The sequence below is a fragment of the Erythrolamprus reginae genome, chromosome 3, assembly GCF_031021105.1.
Source record: "Erythrolamprus reginae isolate rEryReg1 chromosome 3, rEryReg1.hap1, whole genome shotgun sequence".
Taxonomy (NCBI): domain Eukaryota; kingdom Metazoa; phylum Chordata; class Lepidosauria; order Squamata; family Dipsadidae; genus Erythrolamprus; species Erythrolamprus reginae.
This window is the reverse complement of record NC_091952.1, coordinates 227,305,768-227,325,541: the sequence shown is the minus strand read 5'-3', so window position 1 is coordinate 227,325,541 and position 19,774 is coordinate 227,305,768. Positions and strand designations below refer to the sequence as shown.

Below are 19,774 nucleotides of genomic sequence, written 5' to 3'. Positions count from 1 at the left end.
CACTTTATAAATAACTCTTTACATACATATGCATTGATATATAAAACAACAACACTGAGGATCTAAAAGCGGGAAGCAACTTGAATTTGATCTCAAAAGATATTCAATATATAGTGTGAGATGTATATCACTGAATTTTTTTTAGAATAGAATAAAATTATTTATTGGCCAGGCGTGACTGGACACAAGGAATGTCGGTGCATATGCTCTCAATGTACATAAAAAGATACATTTGTCAAGCATGAGGTACAACACTTAATGTATTATTTATTAATTGGATTTCTATGCCGCCCCTCTCTGAGGACTCGGGGCGGCTCAGAACATATAAAATATATAGTACACAATATCTTAATCCAATTAACTAATTAAAAATCTAACTCCCAGACCCCAACCCAAAAAAAGACTTAATGATTGTCATAGGGTAGAAATAAGCAATATAAATTGTAAGTATACAAGCAACAAATTAGTCATACAGTCATTAGTGGGAGAAAATGGGTGGTTGGAATAATGAGAAGACTAATAGTAATAGTCTTAGTAATAGTAATGCAGCCTTAGTGAATATTTTGACAGTGATGAGCTGACACAACTGTTCTTGTGTCAGTTGACTTGCTGAAATATTCAGCCTTTTATCAATTTTCATAGTATTTACAGCATGACAGGATCTTTTCCTGCTTTCAACAAACAGATTGAACGGAGATTCATCAAAAGATAATACTTGAAATTTTTCTGAACGTTTAAACATTCTTAAGATCTGTAACGCATACCACTTTTGACAAAAACGTTTAAAGGCTTTTTTCTACCCTGTGCCAGAAAAAAATATCTTAAAGGAATATTTATTTGCTTGGGGTTTTTTTGTCCAATATACAATAATACACAACGAGGGTTCTAAAGGATATAATCCGGTAGAATGTATTAAAGGGAGAATAGAGGAGAAAATAAAGGAGTATTAGAGAATAGCAGAAAAAGATATAGGGAAGATATAGGAGAGACAATAGGACAGGGGACGGTAGGCTTTCATTTTAGAGAAACCTCCGTTTCTTCATCTGCCAAATTTAGTACCCAATTTTTAAAAGTCCTTTTGACCAGGGATCTGCAACCTTGGCGACTACTTGTGGACTTCAACTCCCAGAATTCCTCAGCCAGCAATTCCTCAGCAAACCTGGCTGAGGAATTCTGGGAGTTGAAGTCCACAAGTCTTAAAAGTTGCCAAGGTTCCAGACTTCCAGGTCTTGACTACCCATTTCCTACTGTCGGCGGCAGCTGACACTGTTCATTGTCAGAAAACGATGAAGCGCAATTCCTTTTGCAACACATGTCATTGCTTTTCCCACCCATATTTCTTGTACAAAAGAAAATTTGCCCTTCACGCTTCGATTGTAAGCGGCAGGAAAAAGAAGCATCACGCTGAGGACCGACCAAAGCGTTAAACCATTTTTGAATCGGGCACAGAATAACATCGCCGGTAACGTCAACGTCACGTGACCATGCGCGTGAGCACGTGGCTTAAAGACGTCGCTTCTTTTTCCCAGGAGGCAGCGCGGCTGTTTGCAGAGGTGAAAATGGCAGGCAGGGCACCCGGTACGTAAGTAAAAGGGTCATGTTAGTCCGGCCAGTTTAACCGTCGAAGAAGGCGGCGTATTTTGAGGTTGTGTGTCGTTTTGTGAGCCAGAAAAGGCCTGGTTTAATCGGTAACGATGGTAAGAGGACGCAGACACCATAAGGGGCTTAAGGAAGGTTCTCGACCACTTCGTCTGTGTGTGCGCGTTTGTGTGTGTGTGTGTGTGTGTGTCTGTATGTGTAGCATTGCTTTTGTACGTGACTCCTTTGAAGAAAAAAGCTCTTTGAATTTAGGATAGGATTAGAATAGAATAGAATTCTTTATTGGCCAAGTGTGATTGGACACAAGGAATTGGTCTTCGGTGCATATGTTCTCAGTGTACATAAAATAAAATATATCATTTGTCAAGTATCATGAGGTACAACAATGATCGTCAAATTAGCAATCAGGAAATGATCAATATTAATATAAAGCATAAGAATAAAAGCAATAAGTTGCAGTCATACAGCCATAAGTGGGAGGAAATGAGTGATAGGAACGATGAGAAGACTAATACTAATAGTAATGCAGCCTTAGTGAATAGTTTGACAATGTTGAGGGAATTATTTGTTTAGCAGAATGATGGTGTTTGAGAAAAAACTGTTCTTGTATCTATTTGTCTTTCTTTTTGCGGCGCTCTGTAGGGATGTTTTGAGGGTAGGAGTTGAAACAGTTTATGTCTAGGATGAACATAAACAAGAACAGTTTTTCCCAAACGCCATCACTCTGCTAAACAAATAATTCCCTCAGCACTGTCAAATTATTTTCTAAGTCTGCACTACTATTACTACTAGTTTTTTCATTATTCCTATCACCTATTTCCTCCCACTTATGACTGTATGACTAACTTGTTGCTTGTATCCTTAAGTTTTTCATTATTGTTTCCTCATTGCTTATTTGATCCCTATGATAATTATTAAGTGTTGTACCTTACGATTCTCCACAAATGTATCATTTTCTTTTATGTACATTCCTTGTATGTGCAATCGCACTTGGCCAATAAAGAATTCCATTCTATTCTATTCTTGTGTCTAGTTGTCTTGGTGTGCAGTTCTCTATAGTGACATTTTGAGGGTAGGAGTTGAAGCAGTTTGTGTCCACGATGTGAGGAGTCAGTAAATATTTTCACAGTCCTCTTTTTGACTTGAACAGTATACAGGTACTCAGTGGAAGGCAGGTTGGCAGTAATTGTTTTTTCTGCAGTTCTGATTATCCTCTGAAGTCTGTGTCAATCTTGTTGGATTGCAGAACCAAACCAGACCGTTATAGACGTGCAGATCACAGACTCAATGATTCCTCTGTAGAACTGTATCAGCAGCTCCTTGGGTAGTTGGAGCTTCCTGAGTTGGTGCTTTTTTGATGACGTTTTTGATGTTAGGTGTCCCTTTCAGATATTGCGATATGGTCGAACTTAGAAATTTGAAGGTCTCTATTGTTTATGCTGTGTTGTCTAATATTGTAAGAGTATTACAGTATTGTAACTTAGTTGTGCTTTGAACTCTGGCAGGAGAGCATATAGAAAAGGCAGGCATGCTGCCTCCTCCCCCTCCCTCCTCCAGATGATAATATCTGTTACCAATATCTGACCCCAAAGGATTCTTCTGTCAAGCAATTTTTTTAAAGGTTTTGATGAAAAGATAACTTTGGGACTTTATTGGGATTCTCCTCCTTGGATGTGAAAAGGAACTCTAAAAAGATCTTTAGAACAGCAAATAATAGCACATATTTCTTCCCTGTCCTTTTCAACTGTCAAGTTTCTGTCTTCTCCTCTGGTCAGAATATATGACAGTGTTGATAGTCATCTATGAAGCTTTTAGTGGTTTCTGAAGGCTATATGGCTGCTTAGTTGGGGGGGGTAGTTTGAAAAAAAGGCATGCCATATATCCGTCATAGGAGAAGAGGAGGAGGAGGGTAGAAATATAAGATTTGTTTCTGTTCTCTTGAACTTGACATTGGTGTTAGTGGCAACAGGAATTTTCAAGGTAGGAGAAGAAATTGATAACTCATCAATTTTATCAGTATGTAATCAAAGGGCCTTTTCCCCCATCACTGTTTTGTATCTGTTTCTTAAATTTGAGAATACAAAAATGCTGCCAGATTTATTTGGTTCCTAAAGTTTTCCCCTTTTTTAATTTTAACTTTATCCTGTACAGTTTTAAAATAAATATTCTGCAGTATTGCCAGTGGTTAGTGTATGGGCACAAAAATATAATAACTAATATATAATAACTATAATACTGTGGGATTATATAAGAGTCTGACAAGAGAATGCATTATTCTATATACTAATTAATATACATTAGTTATGGTGTGTGTATGTCACATGTTTTTTTGCTGAATTTGAAAATTAAGAGAGACTAGGATAGATCTATTTCGGCCTTATTTTGCTAGCCATACCCACTGGGATTTGAACCTGCAACCTTTGCCTTGTAAGGCAGAGAATTATCCTGTAGGCTACAGTATCCAATCCCTTATACAGTATATACACATCAAAGTAAATATTCAGTACTTTTATTTATTTCAGAATCAAGCATGGGTGCTTGAGTATGTACCTCACAGCTTTTAGAATAGTGTTGATCTTAGCTCATTGTGAATCTGGACGATTCACACATATTTTAATTTTAGGATAAAGGGATAAGGAAGTAGAACAACAATATTGAGTTTGGAATACAGTAAAAGCATTACAGGAGGTTATGTAGAATTTTACATTACTAGGTTTTTAAAAAATATTTTGTAGTACTATAAGTGGAATATTTACCATATATCTGCACATCCTTAATGCACTCCAATCCTTTGAATTATTGGTCTTCATCTGTAATCACTAATACATTTAAAATTATATGGCACAAAGTGGAAGAAAATATTTTTATCTATAAAATGTTTTAACTAGCAGTTGTCTAATGGAGCCAACAGTTTTATTCTTCTGAATACAGCTAAAACTATGATACATTAAAAGTAATGATCATAAATGTAACTAAGTTTATTAATAGTATTCTGTCTGAACTTGTATATTGAAAGGTCTTTTTACTTACGCCCAAATATGATATATATGTATGCAAATTCTTCTTTCTCAGAGATATTGTACTCATTGTTTTACTGTTGATTTTTTCTGGGCTGACAGTCCTATTTTCTAGGATTGAAAATGTTGCAGCTCTACAACTGCATCTTACTGTATTTGTAGTTCTGACAGTGTTGTAGTCTGGATATGGAACAGGTGTACCGTCTTAAGTTAACTGATTCCTACTTCTAGTTTCAGCTGGCAGTCGTCTGTTTGAGGGACTTCGCAAATGGTATTACAGTGCACAAGGATTCAACAAATATGGTAGGCATTTTCTGTGAATATTTTTAAACTTTATCTGCTAATGTGCTACTGGTGTATGAGTGTTTTAGTGAATTGAAACAGAATATGAAAACATTTTAAGGGGTGTTTTGGTTATGCTGGAGTTGGAGGTAGGATGCTGGAGTGACTCATCTATGATCCATTGCCCAGGCATTTTTAACAAAGCTACAAAAATTAATTTATTGATTTCTTATTCTTCAGTTATTTGCACAGTGATTTGCCAAACACCAACTTCAAAACATTAGTATATTTTAAATGCTAAATACTTTTTTCATCTAAATGATTGACTGGTATTTTAGCAAATGTGAGAAATATTTTTCTGTTCCAGGATTAAGGCGTGATGATATACTGGATGAAAATGATGTGGTTAAAGAAGCCATAAAGAGACTTCCAGAAGATGAATACTATGAGAGAATATATCGCATCAAGAGAGCAGTCCATTTGAGTCTGACACATGACATCCTTCCTAAAGATCAGTGGACAAAATATGAAGAGGTATGAATTCTTGCATTCATATTAATAAAAGGAATCCATTGTATATAGAACATTGTTTCAAAGCAGGCAGCACATGCACGAGTGCTCACACACATAATGCAATGCCCCTTGCACATGCCCCACCCCTGCATATGCACACACACCTCTCTGTTTTGGCCTCATATCCAAAAACCGCGGTGGGAAGTGGGAAAGCCTCCCATCCCCAAACAGAGCTGGGAGGGGTGGGATGCCTCTTTTCCCTAAATGGAGTGGAGGGGAACCTCCTTACCCCAACCGGAGCTGGGAGGGGGGGGGGGAAGCGTTCTATCCCCAAATGGAGATGAGAGGGGAGAAAGCTTCCCATCCCAAATGGAGCTATGAGGAGGGGGAAGGTCCCATCCCTATACCGAGCTGGGGGGGGAGCCCCCAATCCGCAAACAGAGCTGGGGGGGAAGCCTTGCATGCCCTAACTGCGAAGGGGTTGAAACTCTAGAGATCTGGAAAAGCACAGGCCACAGAAAGTAAGGAGAAAGCATGCACATGTCTGACCTGAAAATCACTGCCCGGCGGGAGGCACGGGGCACATGCGCAGTGGAGCTGAGCTGGTCAGTGGCTCGCGTGCCTGCAGAGTGGGCTCCATGTGCCACAGGTTTGTCACCACGAGTAGGCTATTCTGGAAAATGAAGTTCACGCATCTTAAAATTGTTGAGATGATTGGGAAACATTGCTGTAGTACATGAGGTCTCTCTATTCTACTTATTGGTTAATGTTCCTCATTTCTAAGAAGTTTCATCCTTCTTAGGGAAGACATTGAGGTGAAGACATTCTTTACTCTCCATAGTCATGGCTGTATCTAGCTGTTTTGAATTCTTCCAGTACTGTAATCAATAAATCAAGATCAAGACAAGCTAAGATGCAATGCAGTGTGTGAAGCCAGTCACAGAATGGTTTGACCCCAGAAAAATGTTGGGGGGAAAGGATTCCACCATTAGCATCATTAGAAGCTAACAGTTTCAATAAGCTTCCCTAGGGTAGAGTTAAGTGCAAATTAATAAAATCTATGTTATATATAGAATAACAATATCATGCTTAAAACAAATGAACTGCAGAATGCTGATATAAAGCTTTGTGGATAAAAGCAAAAATTTGGTCATTTTGCTTTTCATTTTGTGAATTAAACAATTTTCTCAGATGAAGGAACAAAAGATCTACTTTATATCCTGGAATTGCTGGAGATGAAAAGCAAAGCTGGCCCTAAACAGCGACACCCTATATAAACAGCGAACCTTTTTTCCCTCGAGTGCTGAAAGAGAATGGGCACGTGTTATCGTGCATGCGTGAGTGCCCACACCCATAAGCCAATGCCCGGGGAAGGCGAAAACAGCTTTCTCTGTCCCCCAGAGGCCCTCTGGAGGCCAAAAATGGCCTGTTTCCCAACTTCTGGTGGGCCCAGTAGGCTTGTGTTTCACCCTTCCCAGGCTTCAAAGGCTTTCCTGGAGCCCGGGGGGGAGGATAAAATTGCCCTCCCTCGTCTTCACAGAGGCTCCCTGGAAGCCAAAAACGCCCTCCCAGAGCCTCTGTGTGAGCCAAAAATCAGTTGGCTGGCACACACATGCACGTTGGAGGTAAGCTAGAGCAACAGCTCAGGTGCCAGCAGATATGGCTCTGTGTGCCACCTGTGGCACCCATGCCATAGGTTCGCCATCACTGCCACAGGTGGCACGCGGAGCTATATCGGAGGGCATGCAAGACATTGCCCTATGTCAGCTCCAGTGTACATGCGTGTGCTGGCAAGCTAATTTTCAGCTTGGGGAAGGCTGTTTTACGAAGCTTCCCTGAAGCCCCAGAGTGCAAAAAAACCATCCAACGGACAAACTGGGAGTTTGAAAAACTATTATAACCACAAAAGTGGAAAGGTTTGATACTGGAGTGATTTGATTGGAGATAAACCAGTATCTAACATTTATGGTTGACTGGAAACTCCTTATAGACTTTTTGCATGAAATAGAAAATAATGCACTTATGACATGTAATTTTATGAATTGGGGAAAAAATGGATACTAGAAAAAAGTGAGGATTTTTTCCTAATCATAGAGTAAGACAACTTTGTAAATGTATTTATATATGCTAAAAAGGAAATTCTAATTAGAAGCTTCTTTTTTTAATTCTTTCTTTCTGCATGTTTCATTTGTTTCTTTACTGCTTCTGCATTAGCTTGCATTAATGTTTATGTGTTTTGTAAAAGTTTAATAAAATACCTTCTGTCTTAATTTTTTAGGATAAGCCTTATCTATGGCCACATGTGGTGGAAGTCATGCGTGAAAGACGTGAAAAAAAAGAATTCAGAGATAAATAATTTTCTGTCATTTATTTAAGCAAATATTTTTCTTAGAATGTAATTTGGGCAGAGATTTTGAATACTAAGCAAGAATTCTTTGCTTAGTAATACTTGGTTATCCAATTCAAATAAACGTTACCAAATCTTTTTGGAATCCTGTTTCCTAAGGTGCAAAGAACTGGTTACAACCTTTTCAGCCACATTACATGTCAATATGATTAGCTGCAATCTTCATTCCAGTTGTTTGAGTAATTCTTTTTGTCATAATACAGATGTTTCCTGCAGTTGGGAGAATAGATAAGCAACTATCCCTTTCTGTTTCTGCTATTCCAACTCTTCAAAAAAGAGGTGTTCATGTGCATAATGACTGTATATATTTAGCTCTTGGAGATGGAAATTGAGGCATAAAAATTATGTCAGTGATGCAAAATCAGGATCACATACTTTCCAACATATCTTCCCAGAAAATGGAATGTTCTGTTGATATGTTTTTGAAATTTATAGTTCCTGCCAAATTTCAAATCAAATCATATCACATAATCTGAATTAGTCATTTGATGAATTTACTAAATAGTTGAATGTAACTTCAGTCTTGACAGATTACTTAAACATACCATCTTGGGTTCATTTGGCAGAAAGATCCCATTAAACTCAGTCCATGTTGGCATTCAAAAATTTTCAAAATTTGTTTATTAAAGTTGAAACTTGTACTGTATAAAAGATTGGTCTCTCACTGGCAGTAAGTTATTATCTGCATTGGGGTAAACTAAACATGAATGAAAATATTTGTTTTCTGTTCAGATTCCTTGTAAATGGGGAAAAAACAGGAATGCATTTCCCCACTTTTTCTAATGTCTACATTATAATTTGCAAACTCTGATGGAATTTGGTATTTACATATCTATTGAACATTCCTTCAACTGACTCAATGAAATTGTCAAAGCAAAAATGCAAATTAAGTATGTGTTCCCTGGTTAAGAAATGAATTTATTATGCAAAAAGCCATTTCAGATATCTCCTTTTATTTATTTTTTTAAAAATTGAGTATTCTGTCAAATTAGGGCCTAGTTCTATAATAAACAGGGTATAGATTTTCATCCAGTGGGTTACACATAAATCCATCAGAATCAATCTCTGAACTACAAAACAGCTTGTTTAAAAGTGGGAATTAGGTACTGCTATATGCTTCCAAAGGTTATCTAGGTTATGAAATCATCTTTATTTTTTGGAGAAATATATGATACTACTTAGCTATAAAAATAAAGTATTGTTATTTTAAGTTTATATTAATTGGATTTTATTTTTCTAAGTAAAGGACTTGCTTGTTAATGTGTTGTATTACTATAATCAACCTAGCTTTAATAATAATTGACCATAATTTAATAATTATGGAATGTAATAATTATTGACCAGAAGTTCCAAAGTTATTGTTGCTCCAGATATTTATTCAGTTCTGTTACATCTAGTTTAGAATAGGTTTTGCTGCACTATAACCACTTACTCAGAGTTTCTTGGCAAGAAAAAGGAGGAAAAAATAGTTAAGTGATGTCAGTGGGAAAGTAAATACAGAGAATATAGGTGTTACTAATTTCCTTAGTAGGGGTCATTCACCAAACATGAACATACTCTGCTGGTTTTTCATATTGCTAATATGGATATCAACTTTGTGGTTCTTTATTTTTTGACACCTAATTCTTTATCCTATAAAGAGGGGAATAATTAGATCCTGCAATAGAGTTACCAGAGTACATATGAAGGTATATTTATAATATTGAATCAGATAACAAAACCTCAGCTCAAATCTTCAAAAATAAGACCATCCTCCCAACAGCTTTTGTATTTCAAGCCTTCAAAGCAAAATTACTCTGATATGAAGAAGTCCACCTAAGATTTTTCTTTTCAAATGTCCAAGATAGCATAATTCTTCACAAAATGATCTGTATGTTAGAAAATACTTCAATTATGTGTGCATTGCTGGAAGACTTGAATGGCCAGGTAATTGACATTGATTTGATGGCCTCTAATTAAAATCTGTTAATGCAATCAAAAGCTGTACTTGCCTTTTCTTCAGCCACGTCAACTTCTTGCTTATAGTTTGTGAACAATCATAATTTTAAGATTATATCATCCAGCTATCCCCCTATTCTATAGCTAAGCATTTCTTTTGCTAGGGGAGGAACTTTGTATCTGTCACTTAGATTTCTTCTTGTTTTGTTCTCGGTTGTTTTCTGTAAAATATCAAGAACATTTTCAAACTTTGTTTCTGTCTTTTAAGGAGCTTAGCCTAAGCTGTTACCCATCCAGAATTCTATTGAGAAATAAAGTCCCTGTATCCATAGAGCAATTTGAGTTGGGAAAGCTATTCTTTGTATATGAAATCTGCCACCAAATAGGACTTTCCTTCTAATTCAAGAGACTAGAGGCCAAGCATAATTAAACCAAGAGATTTTTTTTTTACATGGATGTTTTATTAATACAGTACTCTCAATTTAAAGGTAGAATATATAATGGTGACCCAGGATATTAATTAATTGGATTCTTCAATGCAAGGAAGAGTTTGATTGTTGCAAGTTTCTTGTAACAGAATTTGAAAGCCTGTCAGAGAAATTCCCCAGTGCTCCAGAGCAGGGATGCTGGCTAAGGAAATTGGGGAGTTGAAGTTTACAAATTGCTAAAATTGAACACTCCTGATCCAAAAAGCGGAAACGAGCTCACCAAAGGAAAGAAAGGAGTCTGATAAATTTTTTAAATTTCTTTCAAAATTATAACCTTCTGAGTTATGCTCTGATAACCAGGTTGTGTTGTTCCTTCTTCCTTTTTTAATCAAGGAACTTGTTTCATTTTTACATGAGTGTTTCATTTATCTTCTGTCCACAAGATGGAGATATAATTCCATCAATCTGTAATAACTCCTTCAGATTGAAAAAAAATGTCACCCAATAGAGGTTGCATAGTTGCTATTGAAAAATAAAATCTGTGTCCAGATGAGACACACTTGAGACAACCCCTCTGAAATTTGGGGATCACTGATGAAACAAATCCATATAACATTTCTAATTTGTAAAATAATTATGAATCACAGTGCTTGTGCCATCTGTAAAAAGAGCAGCTAATCACATGATCCCTACATAGATTAGCCAGTGAATATATTTTCGGCTCCTTTTCCTCAGTGTTGGATTTTTAAAATACATAGAAACATAGAAGTCTGACGGCAGAAAAAGACCTCATGGTCCATCTAGTCTGCCCTTATACTATTTTCTGTATTTTATCTTAGGATGGATCTATGTTTATCCCAGGCATGTTTAAATTCAGCTACTGTGGATTTATCTACCACGTCTGCTGGAAGTTTGTTCCAAGGATCTACTCCTCTTTCAGTAAAATAATATTTTCTCATGTTGCTTTTGATCTTTCCCCCAACTAACTTCAGATTGTGTCCCCTTGTTCTTGTGTTCACTTTCCTATTAAAAACACTTCCCTCCTGGACCTTATTTAACCCTTTAATATATTTAAATGTTTCGATCATGTCCCCTCTTTTCCTTCTGTCCTCCAGACTATACAGATTGAGTTCATTAAGTCTTTCCTGATACGTTTTATGCTTAAGACCTTCCACCATTCTTGTGGCCCGTCTTTGGACCCATTCAATTTTGTCAATATCTTTTTGTAGGTGAGGTCTCCAGAACTGAACACAGTATTCCAAATGTGGTCTCACCAGCATTCTATATAGCGGGATCATAACCTCCCTCTTCCTGCTTGTTATACCTCTAGCTATGCAGCCAAGCATCCTACTTGCTTTACGTGATGAAATTTGATACTGTAAAACTCCTTATTTTATTAAAAAGAAGATCTTACAAAGAATGTTCTTCCTGAGCCAACTCAAAAAGCTCAGACTGCCCGAGGATAAAGTTCTACAAGGGAATTATTGAGTCCCTCATTTGCACCTCTATAACTTGTCTGGTCTGGCACAGCAACCAAACAAGACAGACACAGACTTCAATAGATAAACAGGACTGCAGAAAAAAAAAAAACAATCGCAACCAGCAAGCCTTTCATTGAGGACCTGTATACTGCATGAGCTAGAAAGAGAGCTGTGAAAATATAGATCCCATTCATCCTGGACATACCTAGTTTCAACTTCTTGCCTCAAAAAGATGCTACAGAGCATCACACACCAAAACGGCTAGATCCAAGTACAACCTCCCCCCCCCACCCAATACTATCACTCTGCTAAACAACTAATTCCCACAACACTACCTTATCTCTCTGGGATGTCAAACCACCTAGTAGGGCTACATTAACTTATCCTCATCTTTCCTACTACCAATTTCATTAGCTTCTTGTGACTGTAATTTTGTTGTTTGTATCTTAAGATTTATGTTGTCTTATTTAGTATCATATTATGATTTATATTGATTGCTTATGACCGTCTTTCAGTGTTTATTATGATTTATGATGCTTATGTTTTATTTATTTATTTATTCAATTTTTATGCCGCCCTTCTCCTTAGACTCAGGGCGGCTTACAACATGTTAGCAATAGCACTTTTTAACAGAGCCAGCATATTGCCCCCACAATCCGGGTCCTCATTTTACCCACCTCGGAAGGATGGAACACTGAGTCAACCTTGAGCCGGTGATGAGATTTGAACCGCTGACCTACAGATCTACAAGTCAGCTTCAGTGGCCTGCAGTACAGCACTCTACCTGCTGTGCCACCCCGGCTCATGATGATAATGATAATGATTCATGTGTGCCCAATTACACTTGGCCAATAAAGAATTATATTTTACTCTACTGTACTTAAATCACTTTTGGAATGCAGTTGGGGATATGATGCCCAAAACTAGATGTGGCCTTCAAATTAATTTGTGTTATACACTTCTTATATCGATCACAAGAAGCTAGTCATATCAGGTTACTGTCCATCTCTAGTTCAATCATTTTTTTCCTGTTTGAAGATAGTCATGGAAATAACTTTCCTGAAAATAAAGATGATCCTAGTGGCTTCGTAGTGACCCAAACAAGTTCTATGGATACATTGAAGCTTCTGGGCACCATGCTGACTAGCCCTCATTAGCTTGTCATTGTCTCAGCAAACATATTCTGAAGCAAAGGTTTGTTAGGTCACCTATTTCTTGATTCTTTGAACTGGAGAAGCAAGAGATTGATTGATCCAGGAGTTTTCTTCATGCAAAAAGTGGTAGCTCCCATTTCCCCAGAGAAAAACCTGGTAAGCACTTTTCTGGACTCTTTAACTGCCATTAATTCTTCATTCTCTGTCACAATATTTATCAGAAATATTCAGATGGAGGTTGGGGCAAGATATTGGTGTTAGGATCCAGATATCCTGAAAACCCAAATTGTATTTCATATGCAATCCTATATACAAAGCTTTGAATCAGGGGTGGGTCCTAACCAGTGGTGGGCTCCTACAGGTACGGTCAGCTATGCAGTACCAGTAGCAAAATTTTGATTTCCCCCCCCCCCCCCTTCTGGGCTCTGGGTATGTTTTTCCTATCACGGTAAATGAGGTTGAATGTGTACCATTTTAGAAGAGCAGTTTGTGCATGTGTGTACATACACTTTATATAGTAGATAATCAGGAGTGGGGGGGAAATGCAGCTCCATCCCAGAACACCCAATTGTTGTACGTCGCCCTGAGTCGCCTCGAGAAGGGCAGCATAGAAATGTAATAAATAAATAAAAATAAATAAATAAATATGCACTGAAAGATGTTGAAACAAAATGCATAAGCCACACCCACAGTTTGGTAGTAAAGATTTTGGTAGCCCATCACTGGTTCTAATTTACCTTGCTACCAGTTTGCTTCCTCTCATGCCGGGTGGCAGTGGCGTATGGGTACACGCGCATGTGCTGTGCTGAAAACCAAAACTTTCTGTACATGTACAGTAGCTGAAAACAAGATGGCAGTGCCTACAGACCAACAATGAAAGAGCCGCTCTGTGACATCATCACCAATTTACTAATGGTTCTAAAAAACCACTTAGAACTGCTAGGAACTCACCTCTGCCTTGATTTCAGTGGAGATCAACGGCATTGAATTTATGGACCAACCTTACTCTTAAACCAACTTGGTGTCCTCTAGCTGTATTGTGACTACAACTTGCAGATTTCCCAGCCATTGGCCATCCCTTGGTGGAATTCTGGGCAGCATGGTTACAATCCATCTGGATAACATCAGTCTGCAGGAAGCTATCAGGAATTTTCCAGACTCTGCGTGCCTCTTACATTCTATTAAAGCCAAGTAACTCAATTGGATAGCTTTAAAACATTGTTTCTTGTTCTATTTATGGGTGGGAAGAAAAACAAATCCATCATGTTGCAAAAGACTGCCAACCAATATCTGCTGGATCATCTGAGAATTTCTGTCACTGGGAACTGTAAAAAGAATGCTGGCCCTAATAAAAATTTTTTACTGCCCACGGACTTTTAAAGAAGTCTATGATCTCAGAAGGATCATTTAAAATCAACAGTTGAAAAGTGAGATTAAATGTGTTTTAAAAACTCTGCACTTCTTTTGCTAATTTAGCAGAACCTTTTTCTTTAAAAAAATTTGAAAAGTGTAAAACACAAGAAGCCATTCTTGCTATATGATGAAGTGACTGTTATCAAATAATGTAATGTAAAAATCAAACCTGAGAGTCAGGTGTGATGATTAAGGTGCCAGCATAGAAACTGGAAAACTGAATTATAGTCTTGGTTTAGGTATGAACCCAGCTGGCCAATCACTCTCTTTCAGCCCTAGGAAGAAAGCAATGACAAAACACCTCCAAACAACCCTTAGTTAATTTTATTTATTCTTTCATTAGCTTGTCTCAATCTAACTCACTCTGGGTAGAACCTGTCCAAGAAAACGTAATGGAGTAGTCTAGGCAGTCACCAGGTGTCAACATTTACTCAAAGCCTCAGAAACATACACAAGTACAAACAAATTATTAAACCTGGAGCTGAAATCCTATAAACAAAGCATCGATCTATTTTTAACTCTTGGATTATATTAGTCTATCAATAACATTTAATTTAAGCCTTAGATCAGAATTTTGTATCTTACTGAAAATTAAAATTCAATGACATCAACGCTTTCTCCTTCATTTATTCATTTAATTAACTGCTGCATGCAATATATTTTGCATTACTACACAGTTTTAAAAGAGAAAAGAACATTAAATTGTTCCTTTCAATTGTAGGCACGTATTACTTGTAGCATCTGACCTTGTACTAAAGGTGCTTTTTCAAAAGGCAATTGGACTTTCTGTGAATTTCCTTGAAGATGTTTCGCTTCTCATTCAGGAAGCTCCTTCCGTTCTGATTGAATGGTGGGGAATGGTAGGATTTAAATTCCTTCAAGAAAAACCCAAAGATAGTCAGATGCCTTTTGAAAGAGTACCTTTGGGACAACATGACCAGGATGTCTGAGAATCTCCATAGACATCTGACTTTGCATTAGCCTGTAGTTTCCCTAGAGCGGTAGAACCAACTCCAAATTTTATTTATTTATTTAGATTTCATGCTTCTAGGCTGCTCATTTCCCTCAAGAAAAGCTCTTGGATTTATGATTTTGGCAACTAGACAACAAGGTGAAAAGCCACCTGTATTTGAAAGCAAATCTAGAAACTAAACTCTACTTCATATTACTTTTAATATCTGACTTATCACTCTCCCTCTGTATGCATGTATGTGTGTATGTATTATAATTTGAAATGAAAATTTCAGCTGCAAGCGTCAGTTTTAAGATTACAGTTTTAAACACTGAGCTAGACATTCATACATTTAGATTTTGAAGATTCAGGTCAAGAAGTCTCTTTATCCCTCTTCAAATGGTGTTTTCTGAGAATGGCTCATCAAAGGCCTTATATTTGAAAACAAAATTTTATTTTAAAATTGGAGTTAATTTGAAAAACCATTAGAAAGCTTAATGATCCATGAATTCAAGAGAATTGCCATCTATGTTTTGCAAATAAAATATTTTAAATATATATATATATATATCATGAATTAGATTAGATTGAAGGCATAGTTTATACATTGGATTTGAAGCTTGTTTGTAGCTATTCATCAGAGCAAGTAGATTTTTGGGTCTGACCTAATGGTTGGGTTGGCTGCATTGATATTTCACTAGGCAAAAAAATCTGTTTATTTTTCTGGCGTTTTGAATGATAATCTGCCAGATTTCAGCCTTAGTTGGATAACAGGTTGGGAACTGTTGAGCTGCAGTCCAATAATATAGAGAGATCAAAGTTTGGGAAAGGATTCACTGAATTATGCTTTGTGTATCTCATACCAATACAAAAGAGGAGAATAATGTTCAGATTATTTATTCCAAGAATCTTTATAAAAACAGAAAATGGCTCTTATCTTGCGATTTCTGCTTGTTCCCAAACATTTATGTGTTCTTGTTGGTCCTCCAAGTCCACCTCCACCAAGATGTTCTAATAAACATCTATAAAATGTTTTATTCATACAAACATGAAAGTATCTATAAAATGTTTTATTGAAACACAATAAGCATCTCTAAACTGATTTATCTATAAAAATGTAATTTGAAAGTTTTTTTTCTCTTTTTATTTTTACAAATGTCAATGCTAAGTACTTCAAAGTTAACCCAAGCATATAAATATTTTTGTTTTATTTTTAGGAGGCTCATTTTGTTCCAGATATTTCTTCTATCTGAAGCTGCTATTAGAGGAAATGATATTTTCTAAACCATTTTTCAAAATTATTAAAATTCCAACAATTATATTGGAGGACAGAAGGGAAAGGGGGAGACATCATGGAAACATTTAAATATGTTAAGGGGTTAAATAAGGTTCAGGAGGGAAGTGTTTTTAATTGGAAAGTGAACACAAGAACAAGGGGGCACAATCTGAGGTTATCTGGGGGAAAGATCAGAAGCAACGTGAGAAAATATTATTTTACTGAAAGAGTAGTAGATGCTTGGAACAAACTTCCAGCAGACGTGGTTGGTAAATCCACAGTAAATGAATTTAAACATTGAAATAAACATATATCCATCCTAAGATAAAATACAGGAAATAGTACACGGGCAGACTAGATGGACCATGAGATCTTTTTCTGCCGTCAATCTCCTATGTTTCTATGTTTCTATATCTTTGTAGTATTTAAACCGATACCTTGTATGTTAAATATTGGCTCTAAACATGCATTTAAAATGAGGGAGATTGTTTATCTGAAAAGTAGGATTTTTTTTAATGTGAGCAGATCAGTATAGATAAACCTAAGATGATATTTCAGCAATGAAAAGTTTAAGAATGTTAGGAGATAAAGCAGAATGTCTACTAAACTTTATTAAATATTTGGGTGTAAGTATTTTAAAATAATTATTAAATGTTCAAAATAAACCCTTTAGAAATATGGCAATATTGAGATCTTTCAAGGTTTTGGAAAGAAAATAGTCTACTATGAATTAATATAGGTGTACATTAAATGATACATAAATTAAATGATATACAATGGTACCTCTACCTAAGAATGCCTCCACTTAAGAACTTTTCTAGATAAGAACTGGCTGTTCAAGATTTTTTTGCCTCTTCTTAAGAACCATTTTCTTCTTAAGAACCCAAGCCCGGAAAAATTTCCCAGAAAATTTGAAAGCGGCACGAAGGTCCAACCAGTTTCCTGCCATTTCCCCTTTAATCCCGGCCATCTCGGGCCTTTCTGGGCTGCCAGAGGAGCCTTTCGGTGGCGCTTAAGAAGGCTTTGGCAGTCCAGAATGAAGGAAACATTTTCCTTTTTCTGGGTGCTTGGAGAGGGAATAAACTTCTGCCAGCGCGCAAAGAAATAAATGCTCCCTTCTCTTTGAGCAGCCCAGAGCAAACGGAGCTTTTTCCTTTCTCTGGGCGCTTGGAGAGGGAATGAACCATTTAACTGTGGTTACTCCCTCGCGCTGCTTCCCATACACCCAGCACAAGGTTGCCTCCCGGAGCATCTGTGCGTGGAAAGGAAAAGGGGGTGCTTCGCCCCAGCCGGATCAACTCGGCTTCAGCCAAACCAAGGGGTCACCACGCTGAAGGAAAGGTACCAGCTACAAAGCGAGTGAGCGAGAGGAGCCCTTCAGCATGGGAAGGAAGAGGAAGCAGGTAGAAGCAGCAGTAGCCATGCCTTTTGGTCAAAGGAGCAGGAGGTTCCCCCCTCGCCCGCCTGGGTTTCTCTCTCTGGCGCAGTGTATGGGAGGCAGCCTCGCGCCGGGTGTATGGGAGACACATGCTCCTCCTCGCCACTTCAGGGTCCCTCTTTTTTTTTAAGCCTTAACGTTTCGGATTTTTTGATTCCCCTCACCTCACCTTCCTTCGGCAGCGACTGTCCTCCTCTTCTTCCTCCTCCTCCACCCAAATTCTGAGCTTTTATTTCTTTCCTAATGGGTTTGCCCACATTATTTGCTTTTACATTGATTCCTATGGGAAAAATTGCTTCTACTTACAAACCTTTCTACTTAAGAACCTGGTCACGGAACAAATTAAATTCTTAAGTAGAGGTACCACTGTATTGGATATTTTATATTTATCATTTATTTGGGATTGAATCACTTCTTTACCAACACCGAATCACTTTGTCCAAGTGCACATTAATTATAATTTATTCTGATTCATTGTAATACAAGTTTTATGTCAATAAATTAGTGGAGAATTCAGTACATGCAGATCTAAATTTCTCTCACTTCTTTCATTTTCTGGAATGTGTTCTTTGTAAATAAAGTAATCTGTTCCAGATTAATTAATTAAGTATGATGTCACAAACTTTGGGAATTTTAAGGGACTATTCCATGCCAGCATATCACATGACACATTTGTTTAGAAATGTTTACATTTCAGAAAGATGTAGTTGTCAGTGTGTTGTTTTGTGGGATCACTTATTCACCCAGTGGGCAATTTATCATCCACGATTGAGGAATATACTTGCAATATATGGAGATGTATTCACTCAGTACATATGTATACACCAAGGATGGTTTTAACTTATCTCGCCACCGGTTCTCTTCCTCCCATGCTGCCTGGCCTCATCGCGCATGCGCAGTGCTAAAAATTTGTAAAAAAAAAAAAAAAGTCCCCCCCCAAAAAGCTAAAAACAAGATGGAGGAAATTTGCCTTTTGAACATATGCAGAAGAAAAAATCAGCAAAACCATCAGTTTGCTACTGGTTCCATAGAACCAGTGCGAATCAGAAGGAACCCACTTCTGATATACACCACTAAATTTAATCTCTAAGTGGTCCATAAAATATTAAATATTATATTTAGAAAATCGACTATAATAAAAATGAAAAACTGTAAATGGCTTTGATGAAGTTCTTTCCCCCCTTAATCTGCAAGGATAATTTATTCCACATTATAGATGGCCGTATCAGTCAATTTGGTAAGCTGATTAAAGGTACTGAATCAGAAGGGGAAACTGCCCACGAAAAAAAAATTGTGAATTTTTTGGTCAGAACCCAATTTGGTCATGGTCAGAAGTTTTCATGACCAGAGGTTCTACTGTAGATGCTATCTTATAGCCACAATTCCCTATAAATATATCAAGGTTCTGTGGGACTTTCTCTTTTATAAGTGCATATAGAAAAGATGAAGAATATGTGGTTCTCTGGATGTTGCTAAACTACAGGTCTCAAAGGGTCTAGCTATTAAAACCACTGGCCAGAATTACTGACAGTACAGTAGTCATTTTGGACAGCTGAAATACCAGATTTGTTTACTTGTACCCGGACTATCATTAAGTGTTGTACCTTATGATTCTTGACGAACTTTTCTTTTCTTTTATGTACACTGAGAGCTTATGCACCAAGACAAGTTCCTTGTGTGTCCAATTACACTTGGCCAATAAAATTCTATTCTATTCTACGAAAGACTAGAGATTGCCATATTTGGTGCCTAAAATTACAGTGAGAATCTAGTTTATGCTATAATCATTAATGGTATGTGGCTCAATAGAATCTGTATAATCATTTCCTGGATTTTCTGCAGCAAAAAGAGGGTTATAAATTTATTACTTTGGAGC

The 19,774-nt window shown here is 37.1% G+C and overlaps 1 protein-coding gene across 1 annotated transcript; it reads left to right on the top strand.

Moving 5' to 3' along the window:
• The first annotated feature begins 1,466 nt into the window (after positions 1-1,466).
• On the top strand, positions 1,467-9,792 carry UQCRB (ubiquinol-cytochrome c reductase binding protein). Its single transcript, XM_070748056.1, has 4 exons — positions 1,467-1,578; positions 4,848-4,919; positions 5,266-5,432; positions 7,690-9,792. The coding sequence occupies exons 1-4, from the start codon at positions 1,485-1,487 to the stop codon at positions 7,765-7,767; spliced, it is 411 nt and encodes a 136-aa protein (XP_070604157.1). The 5' UTR covers positions 1,467-1,484; the 3' UTR covers positions 7,768-9,792.
• Positions 9,793-19,774: the final 9,982 nt, after the last annotated feature.

Bases quoted from the DNA above. Each gene is read 5' to 3' on its own strand.
- UQCRB (XM_070748056.1), top strand. From the start codon at position 1,485: ATGCGCGTGAGCACGTGGCTTAAAGACGTCGCTTCTTTTTCCCAGGAG. The intron at 1,579-4,847 runs GTACGTAAGTAA...TCCTACTTCTAG, and splicing joins AATGGCAGGCAGGGCACCCG to TTTCAGCTGGCAGTCGTCTG. The intron at 5,433-7,689 runs GTATGAATTCTT...TTAATTTTTTAG, and splicing joins AGTGGACAAAATATGAAGAG to GATAAGCCTTATCTATGGCC.